General features: G+C 36.3%; 3 protein-coding genes and 1 long non-coding RNA gene across 7 annotated transcripts; 3 read left to right on the forward strand and 1 right to left on the reverse strand.

Annotated features, from left to right (window-relative positions):
• Window positions 1-2,298: 2,298 nt before the first annotated feature.
• LOC105125424 (microtubule-associated protein 70-2-like) lies at window positions 2,299-8,301 on the forward strand. 2 transcript variants are annotated; one of them, XM_011025864.1, is made up of 12 exons: window positions 2,299-2,668; window positions 2,826-3,087; window positions 3,188-3,273; window positions 4,373-4,438; window positions 4,532-4,702; window positions 4,806-4,976; window positions 5,127-5,282; window positions 5,373-5,519; window positions 5,642-5,713; window positions 5,810-6,337; window positions 6,421-6,608; window positions 7,768-8,301. In XM_011025864.1, exons 2-12 carry the CDS (start codon window positions 2,853-2,855, stop codon window positions 7,805-7,807), a joined length of 1,860 nt encoding a protein of 619 aa, XP_011024166.1. In that variant the 5' UTR covers window positions 2,299-2,668; window positions 2,826-2,852; the 3' UTR covers window positions 7,808-8,301. The 2 variants fall into 2 exon arrangements, with proteins under 2 accessions (XP_011024166.1, XP_011024158.1); XM_011025856.1 differs by lacking the exon at window positions 2,299-2,668 and having other exon boundaries at window positions 2,675-3,087.
• Window positions 8,302-10,292: 1,991 nt separating this feature from the next.
• On the forward strand, window positions 10,293-14,073 carry LOC105125435 (dynamin-related protein 1C). Of its 2 annotated transcripts, XM_011025876.1 has the most exons (5): window positions 10,293-10,802; window positions 10,887-10,950; window positions 11,515-11,601; window positions 12,468-12,518; window positions 13,635-14,073. In XM_011025876.1, exons 3-5 carry the CDS (start codon window positions 11,539-11,541, stop codon window positions 13,926-13,928), a joined length of 408 nt encoding a protein of 135 aa, XP_011024178.1. In that variant the 5' UTR covers window positions 10,293-10,802; window positions 10,887-10,950; window positions 11,515-11,538; the 3' UTR covers window positions 13,929-14,073. The 2 variants fall into 2 exon arrangements, 1 of the variants encoding a protein (XP_011024178.1); XR_842237.1 differs by lacking the exons at window positions 11,515-11,601; window positions 12,468-12,518; window positions 13,635-14,073 and adding an exon at window positions 11,108-11,158 and having other exon boundaries at window positions 10,299-10,802.
• A 4,769-nt stretch (window positions 14,074-18,842) lies between these two features.
• Window positions 18,843-21,179, forward strand: LOC105125447 (uncharacterized). 2 transcript variants are annotated; one of them, XR_842242.1, is made up of 4 exons: window positions 18,844-19,047; window positions 19,128-19,551; window positions 19,641-20,462; window positions 20,951-21,179. It is a non-coding gene; the product is annotated as an uncharacterized LOC105125447 (long non-coding RNA). The 2 variants fall into 2 exon arrangements; XR_842239.1 differs by having other exon boundaries at window positions 18,843-19,047; window positions 19,128-20,462.
• A 325-nt stretch (window positions 21,180-21,504) lies between these two features.
• On the reverse strand, window positions 21,505-25,074 carry LOC105125450 (adagio protein 3-like). Its single transcript, XM_011025904.1, has 2 exons — window positions 24,619-25,074; window positions 21,505-23,457 (listed from the first exon to the last, which is right to left on the reverse strand). Exons 1-2 carry the CDS (start codon window positions 24,924-24,926, stop codon window positions 21,852-21,854), a joined length of 1,914 nt encoding a protein of 637 aa, XP_011024206.1. The 5' UTR covers window positions 24,927-25,074; the 3' UTR covers window positions 21,505-21,851.
• Between the last annotated feature and the right edge of the window lie 511 nt (window positions 25,075-25,585).

Genomic DNA, 25,585 nt, shown 5'->3' on the forward strand with positions numbered 1-25,585 from the left:
CCCTATCAAACACACTCTTTATTCCACGTACAGCCGATCACTGCCAAACACACTCTTTATTCCACGTACAGCCGATGAATTTGTAGCTCAGCTACCAGTAATTATTCGAGCTGTATAAGAACACAGGCCAAGCCTCTTCTTTATAGCAAGAATAAATGCGTGAAGTATAAGGAATAATATAGTAAAACCAACACGAGATTAAACGAATCAAGCACGATCCCCTCTAAGCCCGTGCACTGCGTCAGAGTATATATACCAAGCTCTATATTTAACAAAACCTAAAAGCATAGTTAAATCACTATACCCATGCTCGTAAATTACTGTTTGTTAAAATATTGCTTTGTTTATTTTTAGTTGTTTTCCTTTTCTTTTCAGTGTTATTCTTCAATTTTTTATTTTTTTTTCTCAAATTTATAATTCAGTTGACTAGTCACTGTATACCCTGCTCATGAAGTACTGTTTATTGAAACATTACTTTGCCTATCTCTACCTTTTCTTTTCTTTTCAGTGCCACTCTCCGGTTATTGTTCTATTTTTTTTTTGAAAAATATAATTCAATATTAAATATAGAAATTTAATTTTATAAAAAAATTATTTTTTAATTGGGGTTATCTCATTTCTTTTGATTTTAACTTTTCACACTACATTCGATAAAATTAAATATTGTATTTTTTATATAATTATATCAATCTTGTTATTAAAGTTATGAATATAATCTTGTTATTAAAATTATGAATATGATAATTATGAATATAATATATTAATCTATGTTTATTTGAATTATTTTTTATTGTGTTTTTAATTGATTGTTTTAATTTTATTATTTAATATTTTATTGATTAATAATTATATTTTACATTTTATTTTAATTTAGGTTGATCCATATTATTGTTTTTTTAATTTTACCCTTTAATGGTATGTTGAATTGAAGTTGAGATTTTATAATATAAATCATAAATCTAATAGGTTAATTTATTTTTTAATATATATATATATATATAATACGACATAATCCTAATATTTAAAAATATTATCTAAGTAATTAATTTTTTTACCATAAAATACATAAGTAATATCTAAAAAAAATCTTACCTTGAGAAAAAAAAAGAGACTAGATCCGCTGCATTCCGCAAGCTAATCATCTATTCTAACTCTATCTAGCTGCTGTAACACCAAGGTAACAATATAACAACAAATAAACAAGTATAGTGTTTTTTCCTCTTTTTTTTTTCCTATTTCTCAAAATTTATGTCTGTAAACCACTGTTTTGATTGAAATATTTTCTACAATATTTAAAATGATACTGGAGAAAAAAAATTCCGATACATTGAATTTTATTTGTTTTATAATTCTGGAAAGCTTAGATTATTTTCAGAAGTCAATGAAAGATCAAATCCACTCAAATCCTTTCCATAGAAACTCGCGACCATTTTCAATTTGGATGCCAAAATCTAGCGGTGGGCAAGGCAAGGCAAAAATAAAAAACCCATGGATAGGAAATGCTACTAAAACGCGCGGTTGTGCTCATTGCGCACACCTTGCCATTTGCCTAGATTTCCCTCCCCAGAGAATATGTGCGCAGCACGCACCCCGCACAGTTACCCTAAAACAAAAACCTCACCCCGAAACAAAACAAAACCATATGAAGAGAGAGAGGAAAAAAAAACAAATGAATCAGGAAAAGAACAAAGAAAAACCTCAGATCAGTCTTCAGCTATATATATTTTTAACAAATTAAGTCCACGACTATAGATTTGATCAAACTGGTCCCTCATCTAGGTACAATTCCTCTATCTTAACATTTTACTGTTACAATTGGAGACGACACTAAAGAGTGCATGTGCCGATCGTATGTTCTCCATTTGAGCCTATTTTTTTAAAAAAACTGTAGACACCTAAATACCATCTTCTCCTTCATCATGTTTAAGAACAAATGTATATTGAGAGCATAAAATTGCTCTAATGGTGTCTTAAATCTACCTTAACTTGTCCTGAATTAAAAACAATATTTAACTACTCCCACTCTAAAAACAGAAAAACACTGGAATTGGTTGGAAAAGACATGACTAGCCCCGTAAACCATTTAATTCCATCAAAAAGTATTTTTAGAGAAGGATATGACTGAGGAATGATACACATGGATGGAGGATAGGATAGGAAAAATGGGAAGTTCGAGGGCTGAAGACGCAAATGTCACATAGTTAGAGTACTGATATGAGGTTTTCCCATAGTTTACTGTCCTATCATACACTGATGAGTAGAGCCTGTCTGATAACAGCAAAGCGTCCCTCTCTCTCTCTTTTTCTCAAGAAAGCGCAAAACAGAGCACACACTTTATCACTGTTTAATAACAACAAACACATCTACTCGTCGAGATTTAAATCACAGCCCCATCACACTCTAGAGAGAGAAACAAATACAAAAAAATATAAATATAAATATAAATGAAATAACTCTCTCCTCTCTTTCCCTTCCCCCTTTCTCTCTCTACTTATCTCTACAGTCTTAGTAATTACCAGATGTGAGCCGCTGGAGAGAAACACATAAACACTTCACTTTCCTTCCTCTCTCTAGAAAATATCTGCAGCTGCTATAGATTTGAAACAAAAATCTCTTTTTACTAGTACATTTGGATCTTGCTACTGCATATGGAAGTGAGTGGCGGGAGGTAGGCACGAGTATTAGACTGGAGAGAAACACATAAACACTTCACTTTCCTTCCTCTCTCTAGAAAATATCTGCAGCTGCTATAGATTTGAAACAAAAATCTCTTTTTACTAGAACATTTGGATCTTGCTACTGCATATGGAAGTGAGTGGCGGGAGGTAGGCACGAGTATTAGATCGGAGGATATGGCGGGGGTTTACGGCGAGGGGACGGCGGTTCTCGAGGTTAATGGTGGAGGTACGGCCACGACGCCGACGCCGCTAACTGTGTCTGGATCTTTTAAGGAAGGGCCGAAGAGCTCGTCGAGGAGGCGGGCTTCGGTCAGGCCTAGCTTTGATGCAGACAATGAGTTCATGACGTTGCTTCATGGGTCGGATCCGGTTAAGCTGGAGCTTAATCGGCTTGAGAATGAAGTTAGAGGTGTGAATGTGGTTCGATCTACTGTTTTTTGAGCTGGATTACATTAATAATGATATCTATTTATTTATTGGTGGCTTTATTCTTCGCTGTTTTGGTGTAGATAAGGATAGAGAGTTGGGTGAAGCGCAAGCCGAGATCAAGGCGTTGAGGTTATCTGAGAGACTTAGAGAGAAGGCTGTCGAGGAGGTCATTTCTCCACTCTCTATCTCCGTGATTTGTAGTGTTGTTTAAGGTTGTTTGGGTTCAGTTTTGAAACTGTTTTTTGAAGGACTAACTTTGCTAATTGGCCAATCTGTTTGTTACTGGTTGTTGATTTTTACTGTCATTGGAAGTTGTTCCGTTATTTGAAGTTAATTTGATTGCAATATTTTAGATATTGATTAATGTTTGATTATGCTAGTGCTTTCTTGATGCAACTGTTAACTTTGAAGTTAATGGAAGATGGCATTTTTTTACCCGTATGATCTTGTTTACGATTTTGCTTAGCTTGTGAGAAATGTAGATCCTGATAGCTGTTTGTCAAATATTATTTTCTTTATTCAGGTTCTTATGTTCCTTCAAGTCGGTGAGAAGGTCATTTCCTTGAATGATATGCCATGCATGCTAACCTTTTCTAATTCATTTTGGTGATATTATATCATAATTGCTTGGTAATTTTATAATACTGTTAAGCTATATTAATTAAATGGGGAAATTGCATTGGTACCGATTGTTATCAGAGGCCATTCTGTTGTCTGTGTTTACCCTCGCCCTCTCCTCTCCCTCTTCTTTTCCTTTTCATAAATTAATTTCCATTCATTATTCAACTTCTACTGCTAAAAAGCTGACCTAGAAACTGGTTTGACCGTTAAAGTTCATGTTTTGTCTGTTGTATTTCTTTAACTCACGTCTATTTCTTTAACTCACATTGTTTTTCATAAATTTCATCATTTTTCTAGCATTGATGTCTATTGTTTTTCACTGCTAGATTTCTGCATTCATCTCTTAGAACTGTTTTCTGAACTGTGCTTGGAAGGGACTTGAATACACTCATGCGCATGAGAAATGATGTCTGAGGTTTTTGGTTCTCACAAATGTCCCTCGGTGTTCTGTCTATTGTATATATTTATCTTACATGCAATTTTTTTTTGTCATATGGGATTTTCTTTTAACTGGACATGGACATGACCAATTTCTTTTGTAATTTTTTTTTGTTCAGGATTTTTTTTCCTTTCAATGATTCAGTAGCGGTCTATGTGTTCCAAATTGATCCGATTTTATCTTATTGGGTTCTTTTGTGTCGTAGCTCACTGATGAACTCTCGAAGGTGGACGAGAAGCTCAAGTTAATGGAATCACTTCTAGAAAGCAAGGTATTGCTTGGGATCTCTTTCAATTCCTCTATTCTTTTTTTTTTTACTGTTTTCTTGATACTAATTATAAATTTAATTAATATTGTTTTGCAGAATCTTGAAATAAAAAAAATCAACGATGAGAAGAAGGCCTCTATGGCAGCTCAGTTTGCTGCTGAAGCCACTCTTCGTAGAGTTCATGCTGCTCAGAAGGATGATGATATGCCTCCAATTGAAGCCATTCTTGCACCTCTGGAAGCTGAGCTTAAGCTGGCTCGCCAAGAGGTATTTTTTCCTTGAGCATAATGGTGATTCTTTGTCAACATGGACACATGTTGGTTGATTTATGATTTTTTTTCATTGCTTTGTTCTGTTGGTTCCTTTTAAGATTGCAAAACTTCAAGATGATAACAAAGCATTGGATCGTCTAACAAAATCTAAAGAAGCAGCTTTAATCGAGGCTGAGAGAACAGTTCAAGTTGCCTTGGCTAAGGCCTCCATGGTGGATGATCTCCAAAATAAGAACCAGGAGTTAATGAAGCAGATAGAAATTTGTCAGGTATTGCAAGCTTGCATGATAATCTTCATTCTTCTTTTATGAATTTGTTGGAAGGGGTGTTTGTTTTCCTTAGTGTATAAAATGAGAAAGGATATTTGATATCCCTAGTATATAAAATGTGCACGCACTATCTACTGTTTGTGCTTGCAGGAAGAAAACAAAATCTTGGACAAAATGCATAGACAAAAGGTAGCAGAGGTTGAAAAACTGACTCAGACTGTAAGGGAACTGGAAGAGGCTGTTCTTGCTGGTGGTGCAGCAGCAAATGCTGTGAGGGACTACCAGCGGAAAGTTCAGGAGATGAATGTAATGCTCAATAGAATTTTGCTGGGCCTCTTGGTTGGCATGCTTTGTAAGCTGCCCTAAATATGGCCTGCTTGTTATTGTGTTTTGCAGGAGGAAAGAAAAACTCTTGACCGGGAATTGGCCCGTGCAAAGGTAACAGCAAACAGAGTGGCCACAGTAGTAGCAAATGAGTGGAAAGATGCTAATGACAAAGTGATGCCTGTAAAACAATGGCTTGAAGAGCGAAGATTTTTGCAGGTTTTTGTTGAACTTGGTTTCGTTTCTTTCTATTGTTTAAGCTCTGTTTGGAAGTTTCTTTGTTCGTAAAATGCCTTGCACTTTTCAATCCTCACCAATGTTAGATGACACTATTATGACAGGGAGAAATGCAGCAACTTCGTGACAAGCTTGCTATAACAGAGAGGACTGCAAAGTCAGAAGCACAGTTGAAAGTGAGGATTTGATTTTTTTCAGCTGAGGATTTTTTGCTGCTTGTCTTGTTTCATCTCCTTGTTCTGGAAGTAAGCTATGCTCTTGGCCTTTTTCAGGAGAAATATCAGCTGCGTCTTAAAGTGCTTGAAGAGAGCCTAAGAGGGTCTTCAAGTAATAATCGTAGTATGCCAGAGGGAAGGGGTATAAGCAATGGGCCTTCTCGTCGGCAGTCCTTAGGTGGTGCTGATAACATCTCAAAATTGACCTCCAATGGCTTTTTGTCCAAGAGAACTCAGTCAAGATCTTTGTCCTCTAGCACTCTTTCAGTGCTGAAGCATGCTAAAGGAACATCAAAGTCGTTTGATGGGGGCACAAGATCCTTGGACAGGAGCAGTAAATTGCTCTTAAATGGGGCTGGCCAAAATCATTCATTCAACCAACCTCGTGATGGAACAAAGGACACAGAGACACCTAGTCCATGGAAAGGAAACTCGGATGAAAAGCCCAATGAATTCCCACAGGCAGATACAGAGGATAGTGTCCCTGGAATATTGTATGAATTGCTGCAAAAACAGGTCGTAGCTTTGAGGAAAGCTGGTCATGAAAAAGATCAAAGCCTCAAAGATAAGGATGATGCAATTGAGGTTGATATTTTTGTCTTGTCTGTGTTATTCTCTTGTTGTTTATGCTTCTGCTTAATATTTTGTCATGATCGTTGATTTTACAGATGTTAGCGAAGAAGGTGGAGACATTAACCAAGGCAATGGAAGTTGAGGCAAAGAAGATGAGAAGAGAAGTAGCTGTAATGGAGAAGGAGGTTGCTGCCATGCGTGTAGAGAAAGAACATGAGAATAGGGCAAAGCGGTTTAGTAATTCGAAAGGGCCTGTAAGTGCTACTCAGATGCTTCCTGGGAGGTACTTGCTTTAGACTCTGAGCTCAATTTCTTTTTTTTAAAAAAATGATCCATGCATTGGACTAAACTAGAGTATCATAATGTGATTTGTGATGGTGTTTACTTTTTTTCCTTAACTAGGAGCTAGCAGCTGTGTTATAAGTTTCAAACTTTTTCCCTTTTGAAAAATAATTTTCAAATTTCTGTTTCATTCAATATCTTGTTTTAGTGCCTTAACATGTTTTTTTTTTTTAAAAAAATATAGTAGATAGTCATATTTTATGTCAATCCATCCTTTCAATAATGCATGCTGGGAAAATTCATGTCAAAAGTGATAAGAACATGCAAATAGGGATTGAATGGCAAGCAGCAGGCCCTGTAGTTTCTATGTGCTTGAGTCATGCTTTATTTCTTACAGTAACAAATATTTAAGCTTGAGATCTAGTTGAGTGTCTTGAGGAATTACAGTTAAGTTTTGTTTTCTGCACAATGGCATGCCTAGAAAATCAAGAAATGAGGCTAAATTTTAACCAAACCAAGATCTATGCCTATTTTTTAATAGCTTTCTTCCCTGCCTCTTGTTTTCTGTCCCATTCGCTACTGCTTGCAATTTTATGCATGTGTATGTGTGTGCACTTATGTAAATGAGTTGCAAAAATTAAATAAACATTGGCCTTTACCAGTCAACAATATCCTGGCCTGTTGTTTATATAGTTTGAAGCAACTAAAATGGAGGACAATGAACTATGAATTTGCCTATGTTCTTTACTGTTGTTTAGAAATTAAATCTAGAGCATTGAGTGCCTAAGTAGAGGAAAATAGCTGGTGTGTGTTTCTTGGTTTCAATTTACAGTAAACCATGGACTGTCAGAGTAGAATTTTGAGGTAGACACAGTAACTGGTTGCTAGCCTTCTGATATCCTCCCTTAGTTGATGGGTATTTCAGTTTGATTCTTGACAAGGTTGTCTAGGACCATGTCAAAAGGAATCTGGCATCTTGTGGTTTATGATTAAATTTCTGATGGTGTCAGTACAGGGAATTTTTTTTTTCCTGGACGATAATTAACTTTATGATTTCAATCATCCCACCTGGTAAACAGTGCCATAAAAATTAGTATTTTAAGAGAAGTGGGATGGTTAAGTATTTATTTGTCTTAGAGAGATCCTCATATTTTGTGCAGAAACGTATCACGTAGCGGGATGACACGCAGCACTCAATGACAATAATCCGCACCCCAGGATGCAAGGAGTAACTGCATAGGTCTTGGTCCTTTTTTATATTCTATATTTTTCCCTTCTCCTGTGATTGATTATATAATTGTAACTGTGGCATGCCGATGACCCTGTGCTCCGCTGAAATTGTCAAGGAAAGTACATTCAGGAAGAGAAAATTACTGGAGGATGAAATCGGTATGCATCTGACATAGACTTGTTATTCCCTCTGTTTTAAGAGATCAGCATAATGATGGAAAAGAAGATAGTGACTTTGGGCTAACCTTTTCAGGTTTTTATTTTGAGTGAACAGTGGTTGTGTGGCTGTATAGGTAGCTTATTGGGTTTTATGTGGTCTACCATTTTGCAGTTTATTATTTGTATTCGGCTGCTAGTGTGATTGTTATCGGTCCAGGTTTGTTAATATTGTTTTAATCAGATCAAATTCAGATCTTGTGGCTGTGTTATTCATCTATAGTTTATTGTTGTTTATAAATCTATAACTGAGCTCGCGCTTTTATTTTCTGTTCGAATCATCTCTCAAAATAGCTCGTCTTGGTCAAAAAGTATGCTTTGGTAAAATCATAATCGGTGCTCGAGGCATAAGTGAGCGGCTTAGACTTGAAATACTCGTGCTTTGTAATTATAATGAAAAAACACAATATATTTTTGTTTGTCTGTTTTTTTTTTTTTAATTGAAAGGACATAATTGCTCATGGAAAACATGAAAAATGCAAAGAAACATGATTAAAAAACAATTAGTGTGTGTGTGTGTTATATGAATCGAACCTGCGCCATGATAAAGTCCTTAATATATAGCCCAACAAGAGTTAATTTATTTGAAGATAACGTTGATTGAAGAGGTAGGGTTGTGAGATGCTTGCAATTGTAGATGAATGAATTTCTTGGTAGGAAGAATTTGTTTAAGGTTTTACATCATGGTGCTTAGATCTTAAAAAAATTTATGAGGGGTATGATCTCAAAAAAATTCAAATTTTATTTATATTAGACGGTATCATCTCAACAGTATCTATTATCTTCATATTAGACGGCATTAGTCAATTCAATGACTTCTTGACCTGGGTTTCTACCGTATCATTTTTTTCTAAATAAAACAAAAAAATGTCTTTTTTTTAGAGCTGGAAGCTACATTATTTTGGATTTTTTTAAGAAAATAAAATAAAATAAATAAATACATGATTAATTCAAGTTAACTAAAAAGTAATCTTGCTCATGATCAAAGTCTTGGACTCGTTCATCTCAGATAAAGTTTTATATCCTATTGTTTAGAATTGCATTTAAAATGGTGTATCATAAAAATTTTATTTTTTTAATATTTTTAGATTATTTTGATATATTAATTTTAAAAATATTTTTTTAAAAAAATTATTTAGATATATTTAAAAATAAAAAAATAAATTTTAGCAAATAACCCTTAAAAAAAAGAAAAAAAAAACGTAACGCAGCATAAGCATCCTCGATGCCAGTACATTTCTCTACCGCAGCAAAAGACATCTCACAGCTTCCGGGGTAGATTCTGATGACTCTGCATGAATTTGACTCGTGAACACATGATTGGTTTCTTTTGAACCTGTAGTAGTTCTAAAGCAGTCCTTGTTGGCTATAGCGTGGTGATGTGTTATTAAAATTGCATTTTGCTCAATTATAATTTATAAGTAGCTGGTTAAATTTTACGTAGCCCCAATTAATTTCTTTTCTTTAAATCTTGATATGCAAAAAAGTTGCAATCTATAGCTTCTTTTAAGCATGTTTTTTTTTTTTTCAAATAATAACCATAAAAAATATCATCATATCAAATACACACCATTAAATTTATGAATCGATTTTCCAACATGTTTCTCTGTAGATTCTTTCATGTTTATTTATTAAATTATACAGTGTTTTTTAAATTAATTTTTTTAATTTTTTTATATATTTTGAAATTATTTTGATTTGCTAATATTAAAAATAATTTTTTAAAATAAAAAAATATTATTTTAATATATTTTAAAAAATATTTAAAAAATAATTATTGTCATAATAACAATGCTTTATATCCATACACTCTTTAATATATAAAATCTTATAATTAATTTCGATGGACAAAAAGATTATCTCAATAGTAAACTCATGTCAGGAGTCGCATATTAAAAATATAACAGGAAAGCCCAATATACACATCAAAGTAATATTATTAAAAAAATAAAATCTAATTTAAAGATTTTGTTTAGCAAAGTGTTTTTTCATCTTAAGGAACCTATCAGGGTATTAGTAGTACGTTGAGATGGGAAAATGTATAGATTTGATTTTAGAATTTAAGAATCAATTGGAAATATCATCCAATAGACAGTCAAATTATTATTATTTTTTTCGCTGGCTGTTTAACCTGACAACATCGATCTTCTATCCTCACAGTGAAGTAGCAGTAGTGTTTTTCATTAACAGCCCTCAAGCTTTGTTATTTCGCATGATTCACCCTCCAGCTTTGTTCGGGATATAAGCACATCATTAAAATTTAATTTTACCACGGAGAAATATTTTGATAGAAAAAGATGTATAATATTCAAATGGAAACGCGCAAGCTAAGTTGGCGTGGTAATGGCGATGCAACCTAAACCTTCTCCGTCTCCAATCGTTTTGTTTGTTTACTAAGCATTTTCTCTCACACTCCACGTCCCCATCTACTTCTTGCCGAATACAGAATCTCCATTTCTTCTGCTGATCCAAACATCCCCTGTCATCCTTTCTTGCTTGGACCCTCAAACCGATCTTTCTCACATTTCTTGTCTTTCTTTCTTGCACAAAATCACACTCATTGCATCTGATCTAAAATATACATTTTGTTTTTTTTTTGGTTGAAAATAAATAAAAAATGGCTACAATGGGGAGCTTGATCGGTCTGGTAAACAGAATCCAAAGAGCCTGCACTGTTCTCGGCGATTATGGCGGTGAAGGCATCTCTCTCTGGGAAGCTCTTCTGTCCGTTGCTGTTGTTGGTGGCCAGGTCCTCTCTCTCGTAGCCTTTTTAATTTTAATTTTAATTCTTGCAGGAGTAATTAATTTTTGTATTTTTTGTGTTAATATACAGAGTTCTGGAAAATCTTCAGTCTTAGAAAGCGTTGTTGGCTGAGATTTCCTTCCTCGTGGATCTGGTAAACTCTGTAAACTTTCAGTGACGACTTGATTTGATTTTGATTTTGCATTTGCATTTGATTTCAATGTTTTTTTTTACATTTAAAAGAAACAGAGGAAATAGAATATTTTTAATTACATTCGTCAACCTAATCTTATGTTGGTTATGTATCACAGGAATTGTTACAAGGAGCCACTGGTATTGCAACTTCATAAGATAGAAGACGGCTCTGGATATGCCGAGTTTCTTTTTTTTTTTTAGATTAATATGAGTGTCCGGACCAGCTTGCGCGCACCACGACTAATCCCACGGGCCCTGAAGTTAACGACCATGTAAGCCTCTAGTGGCCATCATATGAGCAACCAAGAACTCGAATCTGAGACCACAGAGGGAGCAAACCCCTTGATTCCAAATCCTTACCACTTGATCACCACCTAGATGGTTAATATGCCGAGTTTCTTCATTCGCCCAAAAGGAAGCTTACTGATTTTGATAGAAAATTAATTATGGGACGCAGTTCATGGAGGGTTTCAGATCACTGCCGAAATCCTTGTTAATTTGGTTGGTTCCTTTATGCATGTAGCTTCTGTGCGCAAGGAGATTGCAGATGAAACAGATCGCATTACGGAGAAGACCAAGCAAATCTCTAATGTTCCTATTCATCTCAGGGGTAAGAAATCACAATTATGAGGATTTTAGATACCTTAGTAAATGATGTTATTCAGTTGTCCAATTTTAACTTGTCACAATTATGTTTCCTTTACATACAGGCCCAGCTGTACACGATTCTAGAATTGTGTCGTGCATTTGACCATGCAATTTATAGTTTTGCTTAAAATTTTCTCCCTTCCTCCTCACTCTTTAGAGATTTGTATATTTTCTTTGAAATATATATTGCAGGTAAGATATGGGTATATGCGCAGTTTATTTTCTGTCAATGGCACATTTATATCTGTTTCTCTTAGAAGTCAACTTTTTCTTCACTGTTGATTCATGTAACGATTTCACCATATCACAGCATTGCTAAGGTACAACTAGATTGATTTCCCCTTGTACTGCACTACTATGTTACTTTAACTTGAGCCATAAAAATTATTTACAAATGAGATTGACCAAGTTTAGGACATTTTGAACCTAGTAGGTTAGTCAAGCTTGAATTAGTACTTGAATGAGCTTTCTTTCACTGTTGGTGATGTTTGTTTGTTCATGCTATATACCTGGAGTAGAAAGAAAATTTTCTTTATAATTAGAATGAAGTGGAGAAGCAATTGAGAAATGGGCTTAGAAGTTAGAATCAAAGTTTGGCTAATAAACCTGAGTCTATTTGGAAAGAGGAGTGGGTTTTTTAAATACTGTTTTACATTAACCAAAAATCATAATTTGAGCTAATATCAAGAGTACACCTCATAAATGCACCGTTATATAAGCATGATCTGTTTGATTTTTCCTGTTTGAGAACAAATTCAGCTTTTCTTGAATGCATCTTTTCTTTCTATTCCTTACAAATGAATATTTATGTTATGCTCTCTTCCTTAGGTGCGCTTTGTTTTGAAGGAACTTGTCCGGAAGTCAATAGCTGAAACAGAGGTGAGCATTCTTTAGTTGCAAGCAACTTTTTGCATGTAAGTGAATTTCAAATCTGTTCTGTGTGACCAGATGTGCACGCTGTAATAATTTCACTGTTTATAAAACAATATAGTCTTCGTTGTTTTTTAACAGTGCCCAATGAAGTCATGTACTAAGTTCGAACACTTATAGTTTTTTCTTTTTGGTATAGAAGTCTTTGAACCCATCCTTGGTATAAATTCTGATCCTACATTAAAAGGTTTATTTTGGAATGGTAATGCTATTTTCTCTTACAAGTGAAGGGAACTCACTATATGTCCTATTTTGGAAAATCGTCAATTAAATCCAGGGACCAATAACAAAGAAATATATGTCAAGGGACATAAGTTAAACTCTTTTATGTGCTTGCACATCATGTGCAGCATTGGTATTTGACTCACTATGAGATGCTCATGTGACATTGGAACAAATTTACAAAGAAATATGTTGAAATTGTAGTGAAATGAAACTCAGTCCCAAGGCACATTGGGTAGGTCTGTGTTTGATAAGTCACATAAACAAGTTAAATCAGACCTGATTTTGGGTACTTTGAATGCACTGGAGTGATCAGTCAGTTTTAGCTTGCTGAAATTCGGCAAATGATGCTTTTATTTGGATGGCCAAAATGCTTGAATAGCTGCCAGTCTAAAGAGAGTTGCATGTTGCCTTGAAGCCATTTCTTCCAGAAATTAGAATATCTCAGTGGCTAGTTGAAATGTGAGGGTGCCATTTGAGGGAAGACTTATACTTTCGAATTTGAATGTTATAGCTGTTATCTTAGTTTCGTTTTGAGGATTGCTTGCATGCCTTTTGAAGATTGCTTGCATGCCTTTTGAAGATAGCTTAGATTTATTACGCGCAATTTGAGGGCAGCAATGCCAATTGTTAATATGGAATTTGAATGGTGACTGTTGAGAACCACTGATGGGTTATCGTATGGAGTAACTACTATATGACATCCCACATTTTCCTGCTATTTAAATGCAGTCACGTGATCATATGTAAGCTTGAGTTTTCATTCATAGATGAATTTGAGGGTGCCAAATATCAAAAGAAAGTATTTTATTTTGAGCGAATGGTACTTCATGGTCATTGCAGGAACTGAAGCGATTCCCAACCCTTCAATCTGACATTGCTGCTGCTGCAAATGAAGCTTTGGAGATATTTCCTGATGAAAGCCGCAGAGCAGTTCTACGACTGGTTGACGTGGATTCTAGTTATCTAACTGTGGAATTTTTCCGAAAGCTTCACCCTGAACCAGAGAAGAACACAAACACAAGCCCAAATCAACCAGGCCCAAATGTGGATTGTTACAATGATAATCATTTTAGGAAGATTGGTACAGAATTCTCGAATTGTTTTCACCTTCTCTCCTTTTTTCCTCTTTCTTAGGGAAACTGCCATGCACTTAGTTTAAAGATCTTCATTTTAGCAATTAGGTTAGTCTTATGGATCAGAACATCTGTATTTCTAATCTGTTTATGATCTTTCTTGCATGCAAATTCTAGAGCTGTATGCATAGTTTTGTTCATGTATTGCTAGAAGCTCGATTCTGAATTTTTTTCTTCTCTCAGAAAATGAGATGTAATTATCAAATACTAGTAAAGCATACGGACCGTGATTGCTGATAAATCACAAACTTTATTTCAGGATCCAATATCAGTGCTTATATTGGTATGGTTTGTGATACAAGGAACTCCATTCCAAAAGCTGTGGTTCGAGAGGCTAAGAGATCTCTTCTGAATAACTTCTACGCTCAAGTTGGGAGGAAGGGGGTAAAGCTATTTAGAAATTCCGTTCCTTGATGTTTACCTGCCTTATGTTTTTTCAAGCCAGGGAAAATCGAAAATTCAGGACGTATAGGTGGCTCTAGTTTAAATGAGTAGTTGTGCTTAGTGAAATCGCCGAGCACCTAAGAGGGAAGGGGTGGATTAGGTGATAAACTAAAACTATTTTTTCTTGAAAATGAACCCTATAGCCAACACTTTCTTCAAACAACAACCACAGCAACAGCACAACCACAACCACAAAATAACTTGATTGGAAGATAAAGGAGAGCTGGGAAAGAATATGAACAACTTGATTTTTATAGTGGCTTCAATCTAACCGTCTGGTCCACTCTCCAAGTTGTAGGCTTGGGTATTTGTATTTCACTCTTTTAATCTTCTTCAAGGGTAAGACCACACCTTTTTACAAGAACTCTCTTTCAAGCTCTCTCTAACCCAATCCTAATTATTTATAGTGCGACTTTCACAACAAGTTATTAATAACTCTTTGAAAGAATAGTTTTACAAGTCCAAGGAGTGGTTCAAAATGAAGAAGGATACACCTATTTAAAAGAAAGAAAGAACTGAAAAGTGTCAAATAAAAATATTTGACACTTTAGCCCAACCGTTAGTTAGCAAGGCTGGTTGGATAGGAGTGGCTCTCTGATCCTGGCCACATCTGTATGCAAAAAACTTTCGTGCATACCAAGCCTAGTATGGCGGTTATTTAGTTTTCTTTCTGTTGGGTAGGGTTGTGGATGTTTTTTTAATAATTTTTTATATTAAAATATATATTAATAATATTATTTTATTTTTTAAAATTTTTTAATATTAACATATCAAAACAATTCAAAATATATTAAATTTTAATAAAAAACAAATTTGAATTGTTTGGAACATGGTTTACACGGTGTTCTCAAAAATACCTAATTGAGTTGGATTAAACTTTAACCTTCTCACCACTTTTAGAAAATCTAATCAGGCCGAAGTCCATTTCCTCTATTTTATAGTATAGTAGATCCAATTTTAGTACTTGTGGGAAGTAAGATTATAATGTCATAAAAACTTGACTAGTGTCGGTTCAAACGGGGAAACATGGAATTGATCAAGCTGCCGATCCAGTTCGATCCTCAAATCAGTTAGATTGGTTTTGAGAAGCGTTTGGTGATTTCAGACCTTTCCACAGTTAATCTTGGAACTTGAACAATTATCCAATTTTTCTTGCATATGTACATATAGAAATTCAGTTTTCAATCTCAAACTCTTTAACTGTCTTCCCTAATTCAATTATCTGGCGAATTCTGAAACACTAGCAAAAAGACATTTAGGACTTCAAATATGGTCATTGAAAAATAATTAAGTACTCCAAGAGCACAACTCCCCTCTCTTACTTGATAGTGGAACCCATCATTATAACCATTAATGGATTCCATTTCTATGTGAGTGGAGAAGTGTTTCTCATAAAATACCTGATAATTCTTCATTTTAGTCGATTTCTTATGTCAAATCAGAGATCGGGGTACACTTACTTTGTATTGATATTTGCAACGTTGGTGTGACTTGTGCTGCATGCGTGTTTGTATACATACATGGTGTTAGTTTAAGTTCATGTATTACATGTAATAGAAATGATATCTTAACCTTTAGAAAATGTGAATGGTGCCACTGAACTTCCCTTCTACTTATTTCCAGTATTTTTACCTCGTGCATGAAAATTTCTTTTCACCATGGATTCGTCATGGTTTGTGCTTTTGATTACATTGGGTTGAGCTCATCAGTTTAATGATCAGACTAGGATGGAATTTTATCGCTTTTCTTAGGTTATTGTACCCTCCTTACTTCGACCAAAAGCTTGATTGATTGCTTCCGGGGAAAGATAGAAAGGAAGGTAATTAATTAAGCGGTGCTTATAAATCCTACAAAACTTGTTATTCCCGCTTCTTCTTTTTTTAAATGACAATTGTAACATCTCCATGTCACCATTAATGATGAGTAAATTAAGCTGGAATAGAGTAAAACAAATTTAGCAGCACCCCAAATCTTTTTGATAAGGCATTCGGAGCTCTGGGTTGTGAGGTCCTTGTTGTTTTATGTCTAGAGAGGAATGAATTCTATGAAAAGTGACGACGTGGTCCTGGATTCCTTGCAGAAGGAGCGGCTTGGTGCAATGTTGGACGCGGATCCACAACTCATGGAAAGGAGAGCAACCATAGCTAAAAGGCTTGAGCTATACAAGTCAGCTAGGGACGAGATTGATTCAGTGGCCTGGAAATGATAGATATTGTGGCGCACACTATACGGCTTTTCTTCCCCCCCATAAACATAGCAGGCTAGATTTTCTACTTTGGCATTCTCATTGTACTCTGTTTGACAAGAATGAAACACTACTTGTGCACATTCCAGGATAGATTTATACGTTGATGATACAACTGAATCCGTATTCCTTTTGTACTCGCTAACAATGCAAGAGTGTACGCTATGCATTGTATGATAGAATTTCTTTTCGTATAATTGGATTTGCTTCGTGTTCTTTAACATAATAATCATATTCAGTACGAGATTTGACTAGCGTTTAATCCAATTTTCAATTTCGATCCTAAACTCCAGAATTAAGTCAATTAACCAGTCTTATTTGCCTTCTACTCAGTGTTTGCTAATGTTTCTCCATCTAAATCCATCAACTACAATGAACAAGCAACACTTTTTAACTTCACAAAGCTCAAACAATCGAACCCCGTATATCGCCTACTGTGTCTTTTTCTACGTGGGAATCTGTGAAAGTGTGTTTTTGAATTATCAGAAAATTTCAATATTTGTTTTTTCTTTTTTAAAAACAACAGTGGTTTGGAGAAAACAATTTCATCCTTTAACACATTTTTCATAGAGATCAATGTTTCCTAGAAACTTAGAAAGAAGATTTAGAGCAAAAACGCCATACCAAATAAATTAATGCTTAGGATTTATGCATAGCTTGTCTGGTCAGTCTTCCATGACCTGAAGAACCATGAATCGTTGATGCAATCCTATCCATACCAAATAAACAGTCAACGATCAGAGTCTGCAACCTTGGCTGCTTCACTAGAATGCAATCAATACAGTGACTTCACTAATGGAATGATGGGGCTCACGAAAAGCAGCAGGATCCAAGAGGATTGATTTTGACTATTTAAAGTCAGGGGCCGTTCCTCTTGAATTATGGATAATATAGGATCAGTGATGGGGTAACAGTGAAAAGGTACGTAAATTGTTCAAAATTATTGAACTTCAGGCGAAGCAATGGGAACAGCGACCACCAATGTCCTGTTTTTTCCTGTGGTGATCTTTGTTCGGAAACTTGAGCATTGTCGCGGCAGTAGCAGCACTTTTGCAAATGTGAGCTGCATTCCAAATGAACTTAAGGCGCTTCTCAGTTCAAGGGAAGTCTTATGGATCATTCAAACCGATTGTCGCCATGGATAGGAGTGGTTTGCTGCAAGACTAATAGGAATGTTGTCAAGCTTGATCTTCGAAATCAGTTTCAGCTAGACATTCCCTATTTTGATTTCTATCCTGGAAATTATAGCAGCGTTTACTTGAAAGGTGATATAAACCCTTCTCTTCTTGATTTTAAGCATCTGGAGTTTCTAGACCTGAGCATGAACGTTTTCTCTTCTTGATTTTATATGTTCCTTGACAAAATTGAAATATCTAAACCTTTCATCTGCGAGTTTCGTAGGAAAGCTTCCCATTCATCTTGTAAACCTATTCAAGTTTGCAGTATCTTGATCTTGGCATTTCTTCAGCTTTCTATGCTCCATCAAATTCCTTGACTTCTGACAACTTTCAATGGACACATACTCTTTCTTCCTTAAAATACTTGGACCTGTCTGGTTCAAACCTTCCAAAGGACAATAACTGTTTGCATTCCATAAATATGCTTCCTTCTCTGCTATAATTACACTTGTCCAGTTGTCATCTCCCAACCATTCCTCAATTTCTGAAAGTTAATTTCACATCTCTTGAATTGCTTGATCTTAGTCAGAATGGCTTTGATTCTGCAATTCCTCCTTGGTTGTTTAACTTCAGCAACATTCAACATCTTGATCTTAGTAAAAATGATTTTAATGGCTCCATTCCTAGTGTGGTTAGCAGTTGTAAATTCCTTGAAGGGCTTGACCTACATGGGAATAATCTTGAGGGTGAAATACAAAATATGCTGACAAATCTGTGTAGCCCATCTGGATGCATTCATATTAGTTTGAAGATGTTGAATCTCGGATCAAATTAGTTCACTGACTATTTGCCATATCAACTTAGACAGGTTAAGCATCTAGAATACCTCAATCTCGAATCAAACTCGTTTCAAGGTCCGACCCCAGTGTCACTAGGAAGACTGTCATCCTTAAGACAGTTAAGTCTCGGTCGTAATCATTTGAATGTTAGCATTCCAATAAGTCTTGGGCAGCTTTCAAATCTGGAGGTTTTATATGTCCATGACAACTCATTGGATGGCATGGTACCTGAAGTTCACTTTGCAAACTTAAGGCGTTTAAAGGAGCTGAGCTTGTCTTCAAATTCTTTTGTTATAGATTTTCGCCCAGCATGGGCGCCTCCATTTCAGCTTCAAGGTATTGCAATGTCATCTTGCAGATTGGGACCTCAGTTTCCACAATGGCTTCAAACTCAAAAGGATGTTCGATTTTTAGAGATGTCTAATGCAAGCATATTTGATACCATCCCTGATTGGTTTGAAAAAAATTCGTCCAGTATTTTCTGGCTTGATCTATCTTACAATCATATTAGAAAGGGGTCTACCAAAGCTGAGAAAATCTTCTGCTATTGTTAGGAACATACATTTGATGGGCAACAAATTTGAGGGGCCTTTAGCAACCACCCCACCTGGTGTGTTCATGCTCGATCTTTCCAATAATTCTTGTCTGGTTCGATTCCTGAAGACGCCATATTGCATGAACTATGCCTCTTTGGCAAAAAGTTGAATGGAAGTATTCCATTTTCTATATGCAAGATGAAGGACTTGCAGATTCTTGATCTCTCCAAAAATCAGCTCTCTGGGAGACTTCCTGGGTGTTAGAAATAGTTCAGTAGTCTGGAGGTGATAGATTTTTCATATAACAATCTGAGTGGCCTTATTGCTAGTTCTTTGGGTTCTGTACAAATTCTCTGATCTTTACATTTGCAAAGAAACAGTTTTCAGGGATAGCTCCTTGCATTATTGATGAAGCCGAGATACTTGGAAACCCTCGATCTAGGTGAGAATGCATTTACTGGCCCTATTCCTTCTTCTCTCTGGAAATACTAATCATTCATTCTAACGAGTTTGATGGCGAGATTCCTCTAGAGCTTTGCCACCTCTCTCAACTTCGAGTGCTGAACTTGGCGAGGAATAGGATCAGTGGAACCATTCCTCACTGTTTCAGCAATTTTTCTGCTACGATTGGAGAGGCTAGAATAGCTGAACACTGGCTTTATACAGGAGAATATAACGAGAATGCTGTGGTTTCATTGAAAGGGAGGGAGCTTGATATACCAAGACACTTGAATTTCTCTTTTCCATTGACATTTCCAGCAACAATTTGTTTGGAGAGATTCCAAAAGAGATGATAAGTCTTGGAGGGCTTCAAAATCTGGATTTGTCTAGAAACAAGTTGCAGGGCAGAATCCCTTTCGAACATTGGCAATTTGAAAATGATGGAATCTCTTGATTTGTCTTGAAACAAGTTGTCAGGGTCAATTCCCCCTAGCATTTCTTCTTTGAACTATTTAAGTTACTTGAACTTGTCATTTAATAACCTATCAGGTCATATTCCATTTGGGAACCAACTTCAAACCTTGGATGATAAATCCATCTATATAGGCAACAATGGACTTTGTGGACCTCCGCTAAAGAGTTGCCCAGGAGTTGACTCAACCTCTGAAGGTCAAGAACGAATCAAGTACAAGATTAATGACGAGCAGGAAGCACATTGGTTCTATTAAGGTTTGACAATAGGGTCTGTCGTTGGATTCCTGGGAGTTTGTAGCAATTTGTACTTCGTGAAGTCTTGGAGGCATGCATACTTACAGTGAATCAACAAAATATACATGCTCTCCGTAGCAACTGCAGTAAAGGCAATTTGTCTCCTGTGAACATTCTGTGGAGGCAACTTTAGTGCATCAAAAGGTTACTTCTCAATTCAGAATGTGCAGATCCCTTGGAACATTCAAGTTATAAGTTAGAAAGAATGTATGGTCGCATGACTAGTTTAATTGTCTCAGAGCTGTTGATTGCTGAAATTTTACCATGATTTATGCCCAGCAGCGTTCTTGGATTAATAAAAAGATAAAGATTCCAGTTGTAATTCTTAATCTCGTTAACTTGCATCATTTATAACTCGTGTTTTCCTTTCTGATATATTTCTGGTTCTGGTCTGAAGCAAGACCTACATCAAGTTTACACAAGTGAATTATAGGATAATTCCGTCTCCTTAGCTTCAATTGAAACACACAAACGCATACGGCATAACTTTGTCCTTTCTCCTCTTTTTTGATGAAGCAGAGAACTTGCAAAATTGGTATGCAAGTTGATGAAAAACCAAAGTAAATCACCTCAACATCATTGTAGATTTGACAACCTCGTTGTGTTAATTCTTTATACTATTTAAACTGCAGGATTTCACGGGTGGTTGCTGTGCTGAAGCTGAAAGGAGATCTTCTCTTCAACTTTAGGTGGGGGGCTGTATTTTGATAACTAAGCCATACGCTTGATAGAGCTAGTCTCTTCCCATGGAAGATGTGTGCCTCTGTACAGGGTGCTCCACCCTACTCAAGGAGGTGTAATGTTATTAGAAATACTAGGAACCCAGCGTCTATCTGGCAACCACGGATGCTTGTACTCTATTTGAACTATGCGAAATGGTATCATAATAATGATGATTCTAATTTACTACTGCAAACTAAATGGATCACCTAAATCAAGGTCGATGAATCCAAATGGCGGTATGCTACTGCACTTTCAAAAAAATATTATTTTAATAGATTTCTAAATAATATCTACTACAAGACCTGAAATCAATGTTCTCAGGGGGCATTTTGCTATATTATAATGCATATTATATTTTTTTTACTCGAATCAGGACACAGAAGTGCTTTTGTACATGGAGGGAAAGGAATGGTGAAAAATAATCTTCCCAGTCAACCACCAGCATGCTCATGCAATAGAAAAAAAGGAAAAGGAATGGTCAAACGCACATAATGCAAAACCAGCTAACAACCCGTTACGTCCAGCATTCAATTTCTAGTACAAGTCATTATGCGTGAGTACTATATGATTGCAACCACAAGAAGCAAAACGTGAATTTGTGTAAGACGTTTACACAAAATAGACTATTGTTGTGGTCTTCATACTTACAGTACAAATACGAGCAAAAAGCATGGGGCAGGTATTCGGTGATGCTGAAAGATGTGATGGAGCGGAAGAACCTTGTAAATGTCATGGGTCATAAAACAGAGTTTTCCGGAGTGGCTGGTGCAAAACTTGTGTCAATCGTAATATGGACAGCTCATTGTTTAATCATGGTTCTGAGTCTTGCCTGCTTGCTAAGCACAACTCATGCAATTCGTTTAGTATCCATTCCTCCCCAGTGTGCCCCCCCAGTACGAGGACCCTAGTCCCTCCAACCACACAGGTGCTATGACCCCAGGCAAACTTTGGTGGTTGACCAGGAACATTGAGAATCCTCCATGATGGTTTCTCCTGAGCAGGATCCATCAGGAAAAGCTGAGAAGGAGAGTGCAGCCCAGCATTAGACCCACCAAAGATTATAATCCTTCCACAGGGCATGCTAACAGCAACATGATCTAGTCTGGGAGGGGGGACAACAGAACTCTGGCTCCCAATGCCTGTTAATGCACTGTACTCCAGTTGCCTCCATTGTGGTTCTTCATCCTCCAAGTCAATGGTGTAGGCCTCGCCTGATCTCAGTCGTACGTGTCCACTGTTGGCAAGTCCACCAAACATAAGAATTTTTGTCCGATCATAAACTGAGAGTGAATGCCCTAATCGAGATGGTGGTGCCCAGGAAGTTGGGATCTCTCTCCACATCGGCTTGTCTGTAGTGAGATCCAACATGTAGGTGTCACTGAGAAGTACCCCAGCATCTGTACATCCGCCAGAGACAACCAGCTTAGAACCTTCTATGGTGCAAGAGCTATGCCATGATCTAGGTAGAGGGGGAGTTCCGCCAGAAACTTCCTTCCAAGTAGGCTGTTTGGCATCCAAGTCCAGGACAAAAACATCATTGAGCAACCCTTGCCTACCACATCCTCCAAAAACCACCAACCAGGAACCATTGAGGCAAGAAAGAGTGTGGCCCCAGCGCCCTGGTGGGGATGATTTCACACTAATACGCTGCCACTCTGGATTTGCAGCATCCAGATTGAGAACAAACGTGTCATCCAATGGCTGCATGTTTACCCCTTCCCCTCCAAACAATACAAGTCTATTTCCTACTGCACATGCACTGAAATTGCAGCGTGAAGGCTCAACAGCTCCTCCAACTGTCAGTTTCCTCCAGCACACAGCCTCAAGCGTAGTTAGTTCCCTTGCCAGACGCCCCCAGCCCAACTTTTTAGTCATCAGCTCCAATGCACCAGTGACTTCTCTTCCCCATGCATTTTGACAAACCATCTTCCTTACATGTTCATTTTTTGTTAATTGCCGGATTCTTCTGCATACTGATCCAATGGATGCAACATCCCTTGGCGTCAAGCGTGATAAAATGTTATGAGCCAATACTTCATCAGACAGCTGAAGTATTCCACATATTTCTGGATGCCCAGTGAATGTTGATTGTCCACGCGGAAGAGAATAATTAGCTGATTGATCAGACAGCTGGTTGCAAGTCTCTTTGAAGACTGGATATGATACATGGTTCAGATCTATTTTGGCTTCAGAAAATACCTGAATACCTATTACCTGTGTGATAATTCCATCATCATCGTGTATAGGTACAAGTCTGAGCCTGTTCACCAGTGGAGTACCATCCTTCCTAAAGTTTAGAAGTTCACCTTGGAATTCCATCCCTTGCTCAAGACATCTTCTGATTTCAGAAACAACAACAGGATCTACTAAAGGATGCCTTCTTTGAGCACGAGGATCCCTGTATTGTAAGAACCGACTGAAAAGAAATAATTTCCAAAGCAGTCAATATCGATCCCTTACCCCGTCGAAAAATCTCAGTACGAAAAAATCACGGAAGCAAAAATATTGAACATTGAAACTGCACCTTAAAAAACGTTCATGGAAAACTAATCAAATATAAAAACTCTAAGCAAAAACACAAACAAAACCTGAATAGCTGCACTTAAAAGGCGGGCTAACTGGTAGATATCCGTTGCAAATGAACATCGGAATTGGAAAACATAGTCAGGATATCAGCCATACGTGGTGCAAATCACAAAAGAAAGCCAAGAGGGATCACAGTGGCCAACCAAAACTCAGTATACTACTCCTTCCAAGTGATCAACAAGTTTAATTAAACCAGGGAAAAACAAAATCAGCAAGATGAGAATTCGTCAAATAAGGTGCCAAGAGGACCACCTCAGAAAACCAACAACTTAATTCTGAATACGAGTAACCAAACTTTGAAGCCTATCCTTTTCTATTTAAACAGCATCCCATTGCCCCTAGCTCTCTAAGACCACCAAACAATCTCCAGAAGCACAAAAATTATAAGCAAGAGCTATGAAGTCGCACCTCAACAATAAGTAAATCATTAAAACTTAAAACTGTCTCTTGCTCACAACATAACAATCAGGCAACATAACCTTTTCAAGAATCCTAAGTTTAAAAAAAAAAAAGAACATCTCACGAGTAACCTCGTTCTTCTAAATTTTCTTCCTTCCATTGACCTATGACAAAAGGAGTTTAAGATGATCCCATCTCCTCGTCCCAGTAAAAAAAAATAAAAAAATGTCTCGGGCCATTATTCCATTCTTCCTCTTTATCGGAATCAAAATCACTTGTAGAAAAATAGACTGTTTTTTTTACCTATCCTTAATTTTTTTTCCTCGCCAGCCAAACAAGCTAGAAATCAACAGCAACAATGGTAATAGGCCCAGCGTCATCATTCAAAACGAAATCACATAATTTCCCCATTGTTCTACCAACCAAACAAGAGTACCGACATTGAAATAAAACGAACAAAGTAATTGGAATTTAAAATATTCTTTTTTCTTTGTTTCAAGTAAAAAAAACAGAAGAAAGAAAGAAAAGAGTAGGAGGTATTGAAAAACGTAAAACGTAAAATGAAAAATGAAAGAATAATTAAAAAAAGTACCAGTTATGACCGAGGACCTCGTGAGCTTGATAGCCAGTGAAGTTCTGGAAGACCTTGTTGACATAAATGATAGGAAAATCAAGCTCTAAAGCATCCGAAACTACAAAAGATGTGGGATTCGTTGGGTAGAAAAACAACCCTCCTCTTGTGTCCTCCGTTAATGAGACCTCTCTTTCCAATTCTTCCTCTTCTTCTTCCTCCTCCTCCTCCTCCCCTTTTTCTTTGAAGGATTTGGCGCATTTCAGCCTTTTACCAGAGCTTTGCAACTCTTCTTCTTCCTCATCCCTTTCTTCTTGAGGTTTTGACATGGTCTCTGTCTCCCCCTCACTCTCCCTCTGTGTGCGTGGAAAAACGAAAGAAGAAAGATCAGAGAAAAGGAAAAGACTCTTGCTGTGAGGATTGGAACCGGAAGTTGAATTGAACTGAAGCGTGCAAGTGGAGTCTCGGTGCTTCTCTTCTGCTACTCGAGATATTTGTGTTATTGCTACTTCGCTACTCACAATGGCCCTCTTCGTTCCCTTCATTTCCTAAAATGCCATCGATTTCTCTTTCCTTAAATGTTTCTTTCTATTTTTTTTTAAATATTCATTTTAACCTTACAAGACAACTTTAATCTTAAAACATTTTTTTTCTGTACTATTATTATCAAATTTATTGTTCAATTTCTGTTTATTTTGATATATTTAAAGGGAACCTTTTTAACTTTGTCTCATAATCATGCACAAATAACGTCAAATGTATTGTTATTTATACATTGATGAATTTTTCTATTGTATAATTCATGAATAAATAAAAGTTACTTGTACATTTATAGGAAATTAATTTATATATTTTCATCAATTTCTTTTGTGAAAAAAATATTTTTTTATTTAGATTTTATTGTTTGATAATTAAAATTATTAACATCCTTAAATTCAATAAATTAAGAAGGTATAATACCATGTTTTTTTTAATCTTAATAACTTGA

The sequence above is a fragment of the Populus euphratica genome, unplaced genomic scaffold (genome assembly GCF_000495115.2).
Source record: "Populus euphratica unplaced genomic scaffold, PopEup_1.0 scaffold1.1, whole genome shotgun sequence".
In the NCBI taxonomy this organism is placed as follows: Eukaryota; Viridiplantae; Streptophyta; class Magnoliopsida; order Malpighiales; family Salicaceae; genus Populus; species Populus euphratica.

Bases quoted from the DNA above. Each gene is read 5' to 3' on its own strand.
- LOC105125435 (XM_011025876.1), top strand. From the start codon at position 11,539: ATGAAACAGATCGCATTACGGAGAAGACCAAGCAAATCTCTAATGTTC. The intron at 11,602-12,467 runs GTAAGAAATCAC...TCTCTTCCTTAG, and splicing joins TGTTCCTATTCATCTCAGGG to GTGCGCTTTGTTTTGAAGGA. The intron at 12,519-13,634 runs GTGAGCATTCTT...TGGTCATTGCAG, and splicing joins AGTCAATAGCTGAAACAGAG to GAACTGAAGCGATTCCCAAC.
- LOC105125424 (XM_011025864.1), top strand. From the start codon at position 2,853: ATGGCGGGGGTTTACGGCGAGGGGACGGCGGTTCTCGAGGTTAATGGT. The intron at 4,977-5,126 runs GTATTGCAAGCT...TTGTGCTTGCAG, and splicing joins AGCAGATAGAAATTTGTCAG to GAAGAAAACAAAATCTTGGA. The intron at 5,520-5,641 runs GTTTTTGTTGAA...CTATTATGACAG, and splicing joins AAGAGCGAAGATTTTTGCAG to GGAGAAATGCAGCAACTTCG.
- LOC105125450 (XM_011025904.1), bottom strand. From the start codon at position 24,926: ATGTCAAAACCTCAAGAAGAAAGGGATGAGGAAGAAGAAGAGTTGCAA. The intron at 23,458-24,618 runs GTACTTTTTTTA...ATTTCTTTTCAG, and splicing joins GAGGTCCTCGGTCATAACTG to TCGGTTCTTACAATACAGGG.